This window comes from Heptranchias perlo, unplaced genomic scaffold (genome assembly GCF_035084215.1).
Source record: "Heptranchias perlo isolate sHepPer1 unplaced genomic scaffold, sHepPer1.hap1 HAP1_SCAFFOLD_60, whole genome shotgun sequence".
In the NCBI taxonomy this organism is placed as follows: Eukaryota; Metazoa; Chordata; class Chondrichthyes; order Hexanchiformes; family Hexanchidae; genus Heptranchias; species Heptranchias perlo.
In genome coordinates this window covers 5220954-5234533 of record NW_027139623.1, presented here as the reverse complement: position 1 = coordinate 5234533, position 13580 = coordinate 5220954, and the positions used below count along the sequence as shown (strand labels likewise).

At 42.7% G+C, this 13580-nt stretch overlaps 1 protein-coding gene across 1 annotated transcript; it reads left to right on the top strand.

Annotated features, from left to right (window-relative positions):
* The first annotated feature begins 11141 nt into the window (after window positions 1-11141).
* On the top strand, window positions 11142-11714 carry LOC137316805 (histone H2A-like). Its single transcript, XM_067980655.1, has one exon. The coding sequence runs from the start codon at window positions 11142-11144 to the stop codon at window positions 11529-11531; it is 390 nt and encodes a 129-aa protein (XP_067836756.1). The 3' UTR covers window positions 11532-11714.
* The last annotated feature ends 1866 nt before the right edge of the window (window positions 11715-13580 follow it).

Sequence of the window (13580 nt, the reverse complement as noted above, 5' to 3'; positions counted from 1 at the left end):
TATCAGTAAAGAGTCCAAGAATGAACAGAACCCATTGGCTCATTTCACAGCTGCCCACTTTATTTCTGAAAGGCTCTTTACCATCAAAAGATACCGAGAGAAACAGCAGGGATGGAAACATCTAGTTTAATAGTTAGAGATTGTAAAGTCAGTCTGGATTCCAGCGTTAGGCACTGGTGGAATCCCATCTGTTTCCCATTCTGGTGCCTGTTCCTGCACTGCCTGTGGACCCCATTCCCTCTGACCTTTCCCCCAGACCCACTTCCTTTGCTCAGACTCGGAAAAATTCCAATTGGGGAAAGTTTCCATCGATTTTTGTATTGGGAATTCAACCAGATATCTGCGCATGCGTGACTCAGCCCCGCCCCCAGCGCTGGTTGTTGGTGAGCAGAAGAGCGCATGCGCGCTGCCCTCCCCCAGCTCGGCCTGTGGGCGCCATTCCCTCAGTGAGCGGAAGAAGATGGTTTAAAACAGCCGGGAATGGAGAGATCACGGCCCCCGGGGGAAGGGAGCAAAGAGCAGCCTCGTTACAGCAGCTCATCGCTTCGGGACCGTGTCCGCAGATGGGCTCAGAGATCGGCATTGAGTCCGGGGGAAGGTCAGGGGGAGTCCGGGGGCTGTTTGTAAGAGGCGGAGTGGATCAGGAACTGGTCCCGGAACATGGAGTGAGCGGGGGAAGGGAGAGGTCATTCTCGGGCTGTGTGTGTCCAGGGTGTGTCCAGGGGAAGGGAGACAGAATGGGAAGAACCTGCTATTTAAAATTATTGCTGCTTTCTCTCCCCAAACCAGTAGTGAATGTTCCTGGTTTAGTTCCAGTCTCACCCTGTTTATTGTTATTGGACAGTGAAGAGTGGAAACAGAGCCGGACAGTAAGGATGTGGGGAATTATACAAAGAGGATCTATTGCAGGCACCAGGTGAGAAGTGTGAAGGACACATTTTAAACAGCGGCTGTTTGCTTTCAGTTGAACGGTTAGTCACATGGGAGAGGGGATTAGAAACCTGACCTGTGCAAATGTCCCTGCCCCATCGGGTGGTCCAATTCATGGATCAGTGCAGGGGTTGGGTTGTGTCTGGATGTCACTAAATTGTTGTAAAACAGCCCAACACACCTGGTGTGCAGAAGCTGAGTGCTGCAGTACTGCAGTGGAGTCAGACACTGACACTGTTTGTATCACTGGTTTTCATTTGTGGATATTCAAAATAGTTATTAATAGATATTAAACTGATCACTTTTGTATTTTCTACCTCACCTGTTCTTGAGTTACAAGAGATGTGTTTCTTTCCACAGGCAAACCCTTGAAGTTGCCAGAATCAGTGTGATGTTTCCTCGATCCGAGGCACAAGGAACAGTGCAGCCAGCTCCTTCTCACACACAGTAAGTACATTATCTCACACAGAGCACAGAGACACAGACATGTCATCAGTTCCACAGTCTCAGACAGCAGAACTAGTCAGTCCCACACTGATCCCAAGTTCCAGAGACACATTTTAAATCCAACAGTCAAACAGAGCAGGTGAGGCAGACGCTGTTCCATTTCCCCCTAACTCAGTCCCGCTGACAGGTAGATACAAAAATCCCAGTCCAAAATCACACTATCAGATTGTCAATTTCACAAAAGGGCAACATTAGCCATGAATTAAATACCTGATACCCCGAGATTCAAATTAAATACTCTCCCAGAACTCTCACACACACGTGAGTTTAATACATGCAGTATCCATTCGAATAGTGCAGCAGGAGATACAAATTGCAAGTCCAAAACTCATGTACAGTATCAGATTGAGAAATGCTGTGACAGTGTAACCTGAGAAACACATTAGATACCAGTTTATAATACACTTATATTATGACATTTAAAGATACAGTATCAATTCTATTAGCACAGACTGAGATACGCATTGCACACGAGTCCAAAAATATTATAAAATAAAATTTAAAGATGCAGTATCAATTCCTTTAGTGCAGACTGATCTACACATTACATACCAATTCAAAAATATCACCATATCAGTTTGAAAGATATATTATCATTCACAATATTACTCACAGAGATACAGACTTTATAGTCGTCCAAAAAGCACACAAATTATCTGATTAAGGCCTCCAGCATCAAATCCTAAAGTGTATCCACATTTACCAATTAAATAATGAGAAAAACTATTGAAACATTAAGATATTAAAGCTACAATATTGAACACCATAATGTAATCTGAGAGAATAAATATAGACAGACACAGAATGAATCTCACACTCAGATACAGTAGAAAGACTAACATGCAGAAGGAATCCCAAACTCATACAGTACAAGAGGTTGCCAGACACAGAGTGAATCCCATACTCAAGTATGGTACCAGATATGACAGAAAAAGAAAGAATCCCACACTGGCAAACAGTAGTAAGGACTGACAGATACCGAATTCATCCCACACTCTCATAAAGCACTAGAGACTGAGAGGTAAAGTATGAATCGCATACTCACACACAGTACCAGAGACTGACAGATGCAGAATGAATCCCACAATCACACACAGCACCAGAGACTGAAAGATACAGAATGAATCCCACACTCACACATAGTACCAGAGACTGACAGATACAGAATGAATCCCACACTCACTTACAGTACCAGAGACTGACAGATATAGAATGAATCCCACACTCACACGCAGCACCAGAGACTGACAGATACAGAATGAATCCCAAATTCACACACAGTACCAGAGACTGACAGATACAGAATGAATCCCAAACTCACACACAGTACCAGAGACTGACAGATAGAGAATGAATCCCACACTCACACACAGTACCAGAGACTGACAGATACAGAATGAATCCCACACTCACTTCCAGTACCAGAGACTGACAGATATAGAATGAATCCCACACTCACACACAGCACCAGAGACTGACAGATAGAGAATGAATCCCACACTCACACACAGTACCAGAGACTGACAGATAGAGAATGAATCCCACACTCACACACAGCACCAGAGACTGACAGATACAGAATGAATCCCACACTCACATTGAATATCAGAAACTGACAGTCACAGAATGAAGCTCACAGTCACACTACTGAAGACTGAGTTACATTTTACATACCAGTTCAAAGATATCATAGTGTTAGTTTGAAAGATACAGTATACATTCCATTAGTGCAGACTGAGCTACATATTAGATATTTTAGTAAATACTCATAGATTATTATACTGAAATAAACAATATCAATACCATTGGTTCAGAATAGCTGCACATTATATACCAGTCCAAAAACCTCATAAATGATCAGACTGGAAGATACAGTATTAATTCTATTAGCACTGCCTGACCTGTACATTACATACCAGACTGAAAATCCCATACAATATTAGACTGAAAAATACAGTATCAATTACATTAGTGCAGACTGAGCCACACATTATATAGCAGTCCAAGAATCTCATACCCTATCAGGCTCAAAGATACAATATCAATTCCATAGCACGTACTGAGCTACATGTTACTCACCAGTCCTAAAATCTCAGAGTATCAGATTGAAAGATTCAGTATCACTTCCATTATTGAAGACTGAGCTGCACATCACATTCCAGTCCAAAAATCTCACACAGTATCAGACTGATAGATACAGTATTAATTCATTTCGTGCAGGCTGAGCTACACATTACATACCAGTCCAGTAATTTCACTGTGAACAGATAGAAAGGTATATTATCATTCACAATAGAGTTCAGAGATTAAGATGTAATACCACTCCAAAACGCACACACGTTGTCTGATTAAAGAAAATCAAAAAGTAATCCATATTTAAAAATTAAACACTAGATGAAGAACTGTGCATAATTTAAAGTATTAAAGATACAGTTTCAAATACGATACTGTAAACTGAAATAAGAATACAGAATGAATTCAGACTTGCACATTGTCTCAGAGACTGAATTACAGAATGAATCCCACACTGAGATAAAGCAGCAGAGAATGACAGATACAGAATGAATCCCACACTCACACACAGCACCAGAGAATGACAGACACACAATGAATCCCACACTCACATACGGTACCAGAGACTGACAGATACAGAATGAATCCCACACTCACACACAGTACCACAGACTGACAGATACAGAATGAATCCCACACTCACAGACTGTACTGGAGACTGACAGATACAGAATGAATGTCACAGTCACATTACTGCAGACTGAGTTACACTTTACAGACCAGTCCAAAGATCTCATAGTGGCAGATTGAAAGATGGAGTATCAATTCTATTGGTGCAGACTGAGCTCCATATTCGATATATTGGTAAATACTCGTGTTAAACTGAAATACATATTATCAATACCATTGGTACAGACTGAGCTATACATTACATACAAGTCCAAAAATCACAAATGATCAGACTGGAAGATATAATTTAAATTCTTTTCCCACCGCCTGAGCTCAACATTATATATCAGTCCAACAATCTCATAGAATATTAGACTGAAAGATACAGAATCGATTCAATTAGTGCAGACTGAGCCACACATTATATAGCAGACCAAGAATCTCATACCCTATCAGACTCAAAGATACAATATCAATATCATTAGCACAGACTGATCTGTATGTGACTCACCAGTCCAAAAATCTCATACAGTATCACATTGAAAGATTCAGTATCAATTCCATTAGTGCAGACTGAGCTATACATTGCATTCCAATCCAAAAATCTCATACAGTATCAGACTGATAGATACAGTATCAATTTCTTTAGTGCAGCATGAGCTACATATTACATACCAGTCCAAAAATAACATGCAGTGTTGGACTCAGATGCAGAATTCATCCCATTATTGCAGACTGAGCTACACATTACATACCAGTCCAGTAATTTCATCGTGAACAGATTGAAAGGTATATTATCATTCACAATAGAGTTCAGAGATTAAGATGTAATCCCACTCCAAAACTCACACATGTTGTTTGATTAAAGAAAATCAAAAAGTGTGTCTATATAAACAAATTAAATGCTCGATGAAGAACTGTATATACTTTAAAGTTTCAATACAATACTGTAAACTGAAAAAAGAATACAGAATGCACATTCTCACAGAGATTGAATTGCAGAATTAATCCCACACTGAGATAAAGTAGCAGAGAATGGCAGATACAGAATGTATCCCACACAGACAGTACCAGAGACTGACAGATACAGAATGAATGCATCACTTATATATAGCACCTGGAGACTGGCAGATGCAGAATATACCCCATGCTCACACTCAGTAACAGAGACTGACAGATACAGAATAAGTCCCAGTCTCATATACAGTACCAGAGACTGACCTCTACTGGCGGTAAGCGACAACTGTAATGAGGGAACAAATTCACGTTATCTGTCATGGTTACAGAAACAGGACAATGTGCAATGTGAGGGAAGTTTCTGTCTGTAACTTCTAGTCTCGTATTTTTGCACATTTTGACAGTGAAAAATGAAGACATTTGATTCATAATGGAGTTTTTGTTTAACTCATTCGATAGTTGTGAATTTGCCCCATTATATTTCACTGTACATTGCGCAGTATTTCTCTCTGATTTCTCAGGATGATTTACATTGCTCCCCTACCCCATTGAGACTCTTATTTTCCAAGCAGTATGTGGCCTCCTTATTCCCCCTGGCAAAATGCCCCACATCACACCTTTCTATATTGAAATTCAATGGCCATTTGCACGGCCGTTCAGCAAGCTGATTTTGTCCCAGTCTTCCTCAGTATAGACAATACCCCCTAAATCAATTACCAGAATTAAACACAGCATTACAAGTAGTGTTTGGTCCAACAAAATGTACTTACAGCTCGTCTCCATTCCCAGTTTTTCTAAATCCCACCCGTGCAATATAATGTGAAGAATGAGTTTATCTTCTGTCCCTCTCTCATCTGTAAACTTCAATGACCCGGGGTTTGGGGACATCTACTGGCCGGAAGCAGAACTGCAAAAGTTCGGAACAAATTGCTGAAACCGGACAATGTGCAGTGTGAGCGTGTTTGTGATTGGTGGCAGGTATTAAATCTGATTTTTTTGAACCCACCCATTAAACTTTAGTGTTTGTTAATGAACAGTAAACAGAGCCGGACAGTAAGGATGTGGGGAGTTATACAAAGAGCATCTATTGCAGCCATCAGGTGAGAAGTTTGAAGGACACATTTTAAACAGTTGCTGTTTTGTTTTGGTTGAACGGTTCGTCCCATGGGAGAGGGAAATAGAAATCTGATATGTGCAAAGATCCCTGCCCCATCGGGTAGTCCCACTCATGGATCAGTGCAGGGGTTGGGTTGTGTCTGGATGTCACTAAATTGTTGTAAAACAGCCCAACACACCTGGTATGCAGAAGCTGAGTGCAGCAGTGCTGCAGTGGAGTCAGACACTGACACTGTTTGTATCGCTGGTTTTCATTTGTGGATATTATGATGATTATTAACAGAGAGATTCAATTGATCACTTTTGTATTTTCTACTTCACCTGTTCTTGAATTACAAGAGATACTTTTTCTTCCGACAGGCAAATCCTTGAAGGACCCAGAATCAGTGCGATGTTTCCTGCACCCGAGGCACAAGGAACAGTGCAGCCAGCTCCTTCTCACACACAGTATGTATATTATCACTCACAGAGCACAGAGACACAGACAGGTCATCAGTCCCACAGTCACAGACAGCAGAAATATTCAGTCGCGCACTGATCCCAACCCAACAGTCAAACAGAGCAGGAGAGACAGATATAATTTCCATTTCACAACGACTCAGTACCACTGACTGGCAGATAAATAATTCCCAGTCCAAAATCACACCCAATATCAGATTGAAAGGCACTGTGTCAATCACACATTAGTTCAACCTGAGCTACAAATTACATACCAGATAGAACTGACACATGGTACTGATTGATAGGTACAGAATGAATCACAATAATGTACTCCAAGATTCAAATTAAATACCAGCCCACAACTCACACACATTATGAGTTTAAAGATGCAGTATTCATGACAATATTGTACCCTGAGATACAAATTAGATACCAGTTCAGATGTTACCCATATTTGACTCACATATATGTCCAAAAACCTCATAGTGTCAGAATGAAATGGACAGTTTTAATTCCTTTTCTGAAGACTGAGGTACACATTAGATACCAGTCCAAAATTCTCATATTGTATAAGACTGAAAGTCACAATATCAATCCCATTAGTGCAGACTGAGCTATGCATCCGATCCAAAAATCTCAGAGTCAGGTTGAAAGATACAGTATCAATTCCATTGATGCAGATTGAGCTGCATATTAAATACCAGTCCAAAATTCGCCTAATGTAACATATTGAAAGGCACAGTATCAATCCCATTGGTGCAGACTTAGGTACACATTAGGTACCTGCCCAAAAATCACATACAGTATCATACTGAAAGATATAGTATCGATTTTATTAGTACCGACTGATCGACACGTTGCATACCAGTACAAAAATCTCACACAGTATCAGACTGGAAGATACAATATCAATTCCATTAGTGCAGACTGAGGAATACATTAGATACCAGTCCAAAAGTCATAGTCAGTGTCAAATTGAAAGATACAGTTTCAATCCCGTTAGTGCAGACTGAACAACACCTTACAAACCAGTCTAAATATATTACACAGTATCAGACTGAAAGGTACAGTATGAATTCTATTAGGAAAGACTGAGCTACACATTATATGCCGACCAAAAATCTCATACATTATCATACTGAAACATACATTATGAATCTTATTAGTGTAGACTAAGCTACACATTACAAACCAGTCCAAAAATCTCTCGCAGTGTCTGACTGAAAGTTAGGGTGTCAATTCCAATAGTACAGACTGAGCTACACAATAAATACCAGTCCAATAATTTCACAGTAAAAGATTGAAATGTACATTATCTTCACAGAGATTAAGATGTAATGCGACAACAAAACTCACACACGTTGTTTGATTTAAACAAAATCCAAAAGTGTATCCATATTTACAAATTAATGCTCGATGAAAGATTTGCATACATTAATGAATTAAAGATACAGTTTCAAGCCCCAGACTGTAACCTGAAATAAGAAGACAGAACGAATCCAGACTTGCACTTTGCCCAGAGACTGAGTTACAGAATGAATCCCACACTGATAAAATATCAGAGATTGCCAGTCACAGAATGAATCCCACACTCATACATATTCCCAGAGATTGACAGATACAGAATGAATCCCACACTCCCAGAATGTATTGGAGACTGATGGATATAGATTGAATATCACACTCATATACAGTACCAGAGACTGACAGGCAGAGAATTAATCCCACACTCACGTATAGTCTGACATCTACTGGCCATAAGTGAGAACTGTAACTGAGTGGAACAAATTCACATTATCCGTCGTTGTTGCAGATTCAGGACAATGTGCAATGTGAGGAAATAGTTTCTGTAACTTCTAATCTCTTATTTTTTCATATTTTGTTCGTGAAAAATTAGACAATTGATTCATAATAAAGTATTTGTTTTGCTCAATCGAAAGTTGCCCCATTATATTTCACTCTACTTTGCACAATATTTCTGTCTGATTTCTCAGGACACGATTTATATTAATTCAAATAAACCGAACTGAAACACAAATAAAAACTGAGCGCAAATCAGGAAGTTTCAACGGCGACCGTCAGAAGTGAACGGGATAAAATATAGAAAAAATTAAAACAGAAAATGCTGGAAAGACTCAGCAGGTCCGGCAGCATCTGTGTAGAAGGGAAGCTCGGGTTAACGGTTCAGGACGATGACCCTTCTATAGATCAGAAAGGTTAATCCGACATAATTTAAATAAAGAACGGGAATAAACAGAGGGAAAGACTTCAGAAAATCAATTAATTTCACTGAATCCGGGCAATTGTGTCCCGTATCCACCGGACAGATCAGGGCAAATAATAATACAAAGGATCAGAGTTAAATTCAACGTTATGGGGGAAATAAATTAATTTAAAACATTTTTAAATATAAATTAGACCCGTTTGTGTTTTGGAAACACTATCCCTCTGAACATCATCAAATTCGGTTCCAGTCTTGGTGTTTCTGAATTCAGCGTGCTGGGATTCAAACCTGTTGGAATTAACTGCTTGGAAGGCAGCTATACTCACCATTATAGCGCCTTATTTTACAAGGAGGGAGAAATGGAATGTTTCTGTGGAGTTTGGGACTGAATTGCTCCCTTTGGGTTTCTGGCACTATAAACATAGACAATAAATATTTCCCAAACATCAGCCCCTGAACAGACACAACAAGCTGATGGAATTTCTCATTCATAGATATTAAATAAGATTATGACAAAAGCGAATAGGAAGAGGTTAAGAAGAAGTCACAAAAACAATTAGGGAAGCAAACAGGAACCACGAAATCAAATTATCAAGGAATATCAAAATAAATAGTAAATTATTCCACAGACACAAAAATAACAAAAGGAAAATCAGAATATCTTGAGGGTCACCCGGGGATTCACAAGATAAACTGACAGGTGACGTCAGCGAAATGGCAGAAATATTGAGGTTTGGGGACATCTACTGGCCGGAAGCAGAACTGCAACAGTTCGGAACAAATTGCTGAAACCGGACAATGTGCAGTGTGAGCGTGTTTGTGATTGGTGGCAGATACTAAATCTGATTGGATATCTGATGAAACCAATCAGAGAATGAAACTAAATGTTTTGTGTCATCACGCCCAATCGTCCAATCAAAATCATTGCCTTCTCCATACCCTCATTACCATAGGGCTGTGGGGCTGCCTATTTAATCCGAGCTCGGAGCGGATTTGGGTCATTTCTGGGTCTGAAATTGAGTTTGAAAATGCCTGAGGACAAGAAAGCAGCTCCCAAGAAGGGCGCCAAGAAAACCTTGAGTAAAGCACCAGCCAAGGGCGGCAAGAAGCGGAGAAAGTCGAGGAAGGAGAGTTACTCCATCTACGTCTACAAAGTGATGAAGCAGGTTCACCCCGACACCGGCATCTCCTCCAAGGCCATGAGCATCATGAACTCCTTTGTGAACGATATTTTCGAGCGCATCGCGGGTGAGGCTTCCCGCCTGGCCCATTATAATAAACGGCGCACCATCAGCTCCCGGGAGATCCAAACTGCCGTGCGCCTGCTGCTGCCCGGAGAACTGGCCAAGCACGCCGTGTCGGAAGGGACAAAGGCGGTGACCAAGTACACCAGCTCCAAGTAAAACTCCACAATGTACTGAAAAAAATCAACGGCTCTTTTAAGAGCCACCCACAACCTCTCTGAAGGAGCTGCATTTCCTATATATTTACTTAGGATTGTTCTAATACTGTAATATTATTCCAATCTTATTATGAAGTGATACTGTAACTGCCCCGTTGAAATCCCTAACCCATAAACTGATCCGCTCCTTCCCCTTTGCTTCGCTCTTAAAGCGTTACAATTCTGTCTCACTCCCTTCGTGTTTCATTTAACTGTAAGAATCCAGTCTCCGAATGTTTACTAGCTGATGTGAAAATGCTCACATCAACAGCAAACCCACCCCTTGCAGAAACACAGCGGAATCGGGGCAGAATGAGAGCTCCGTCCGGGTCCGTCTTTTCACAGAAACACTCCCGGCTCTGTGAGAAGGGACCAATCTATAACGTGTCACTTTTATAAAGACTAAATTGAAACGTGTCCCTTCACGGAATGCTGTGAATGGGGATTTAGTCCCGTTCGGTACAGTTTGAAACCGATGGTAGAATGAGACATAATTTAAAGCAGATTTTAAAATAGCGCCAGCGATTGGTGACGGGTAGCGCTGAATAAGACAAGATAAAAAGAACGGGTTTAAAATCTTGTGCTCAGGGCGACATTGATCGAAATCCGGTCCTTTACTACACTGAAATTGGCGGGCTTTTTGAAATTCATCAAATTCCTGGTCTGACCGTTGAGGCCGGTAAATCCCGCCCTCTTCTGTTTCTCAGCTATCTGATTGGTTAATGAAATAGGCAAATGAGGTGTGTTAAAGAACAACCAATCAGAAGACCTTTCAGTCTATAAGAAGGGTCAATACGGAAATCATTCTTCATTCTTTGTGAAAGTGTTTGTGAGATTGTGGAAATGTCTGGAAGAGGAAAAACCGGCGGTAAAGCTCGGGCCAAGGCCAAGTCTCGCTCATCCCGGGCCGGACTGCAGTTCCCTGTGGGCCGTGTTCACAGGCTCCTGCGAAAGGGGAACTACGCTGAACGTGTGGGTGCCGGAGCCCCGGTCTATCTGGCTGCTGTGCTCGAGTATCTGACGGCTGAAATCCTCGAGCTGGCCGGCAACGCGGCCCGGGACAACAAGAAGACCCGCATCATCCCCAGACACCTGCAGCTGGCCATCCGCAACGACGAGGAGCTCAACAAGCTGCTGGGACGGGTGACCATCGCTCAGGGTGGGGTGCTGCCTAATATCCAGGCCGTGCTGCTGCCGAAGAAAACCAGCACTGTGAGCTCCAAGAGCAAATAAAGCGACCAAGATTTAATCTGATAACCCAAAGGCTCTTTTCAGAGCCACCCACTGTATTTATGAAAGAGCTGGTCACTGTCTGTCAAAGGACTTGATTCCGATTCGAGAAACTAACAATAACTTGTTAAATACAAATGATCCATATCGGTCTGTTGCAGTACTCGCTTCCGGACCGCAGATGTCGCCAACCTCCAATAGATTGAAATTTGCAGTTTGTCTGGTGAATGAGACAAAATACCAGAACCGTCAGAATTGTTAACTGGGTGGGTGGGATGCAGAAATACCAGGGACGCTTGTTATTATTTACCGTCCCATCCTCGGACAAGTCTGCCTCGGTTTGTTATTTTACCCAGATGTATACAACAGATGCTGAATGATCAGTTGTTTATAGTGTCAGCGATTACTGAATAAAGAATGTGTGAAATTTGTATTTGGATGTGTGTGAGGTATTTATTCTGTCCCTGCCCGTCTGATATCTGCTCCCTCCCCTTTGTACATTTCCCGTTTAAGCAAATTTATCACGGCCCTGCCATTTCAACCCAGGAGATCACAGCTCTTTCCATCGCCGATTTGGTGGCTCTGAAAAGAGCCTTTGTTGCACTTGGTGCTGAAGCCGGGTCGGGTTTAGGCGCGCTCCCCGCGGATGCGGCGGGCCAGCTGGATATCTTTGGGCATGATGGTGACTCGCTTGGCGTGGATGGCGCACAGGTTGGTGTCCTCAAACAGCCCCACCAGGTAAGCCTCGCTGGCCTCCTGCAGGGCCATGACGGCCGAGCTCTGGAAGCGCAGGTCTGTCTTGAAGTCCTGAGCGATCTCTCGCACCAGGCGCTGGAAGGGCAGTTTGCGGATCAGCAGCTCAGTGGATTTCTGGTAGCGCCGGATCTCCCTCAGAGCCACAGTGCCGGGTCTGTAGCGATGAGGCTTCTTCACTCCGCCCGTGGCTGGAGCGCTCTTCCTCGCCGCTTTTGTAGCCAACTGTTTGCGAGGAGCTTTCCCGCCGGTCGATTTACGCGCTGTCTGCTTGGTCCTGGCCATTTTCTGAACAGATCTCAACACAAACTGAGACACAGAGACTGTTAATACGGAGTGCGCTCTGGGGCCGCCTTTTAAAGGGTCTAATGGGATCCGCCCCTGGCCTGTGATTTGCTGACGTCCAACATCCTATCAGGGAGTGACCGTCCCGGGACTGTGATTTGCAGGTTTATACCGAGCTCTGACAGTCAGACCGAAACGGCGGGAGTTATTGGGCCCCAATTGGCTGAGCTGAAATTAACCATCAATTTCAAAAAGCCCGCCAATTTCAGAGCATCAAATAACAGTTTCAAGAAAATCTCATTTCCATCCAGCAATTTAAGAATCTCTCTCTTTATAATCTCCATTATTTCCCACTCCTCAGCTCAAACCTCAGGCTGTTTCACATTCCGGTTCATTCTCTGATCTGTCTGTAAACGGGCGGGAATAAAGCCCCGGTCATTGCTTTCCGAAACGGGACAAAGTCCAGCTTCAATTTCAAAAATCCCGCCAGTTCCGGCCCGGTGAACCGCTCCTCAAACAGAAACTTGACATCGAACTGATAATTGAATGAGGGCAGGAAATAAAGACCGAGCAGAGAGGACACAGCGGGAGAGGGAGTGAGGAGGGATTTTACTCTGAGCGGAGAATGTAATGTCTGGGGAAAGAGTCTGTATCCCCGCCTGTTCATTTATACCGTGAAACCGGGAATTCCGCTCCTTCTCTCGGGATGGCCGAGAATCCCGGCCGTTGTTTCTGATCTCCCTGTACCGAGTGTTGGGGAATCTCCCTATACTAATTAAATATCAGAAACTGATTCCCCATCCCGAGATCTCTCCTCTCCCCGTTCCCAGGTCAGTGCTCTCTCTGTGAGGCGGTGGGTGGCTCTTAGAAGAGCCTTTGTTTTGTGTTCGGTTTGAAAGGGTCGAGTCGTTCAGCCGCCGAATCCATAGAGAGTGCGGCCCTGCCGTTTCAGAGCGTACACCACATCCATGGCAGTGACCGTCTTGCGCTTGGCGTGTTCAGTGTAGGTGACCG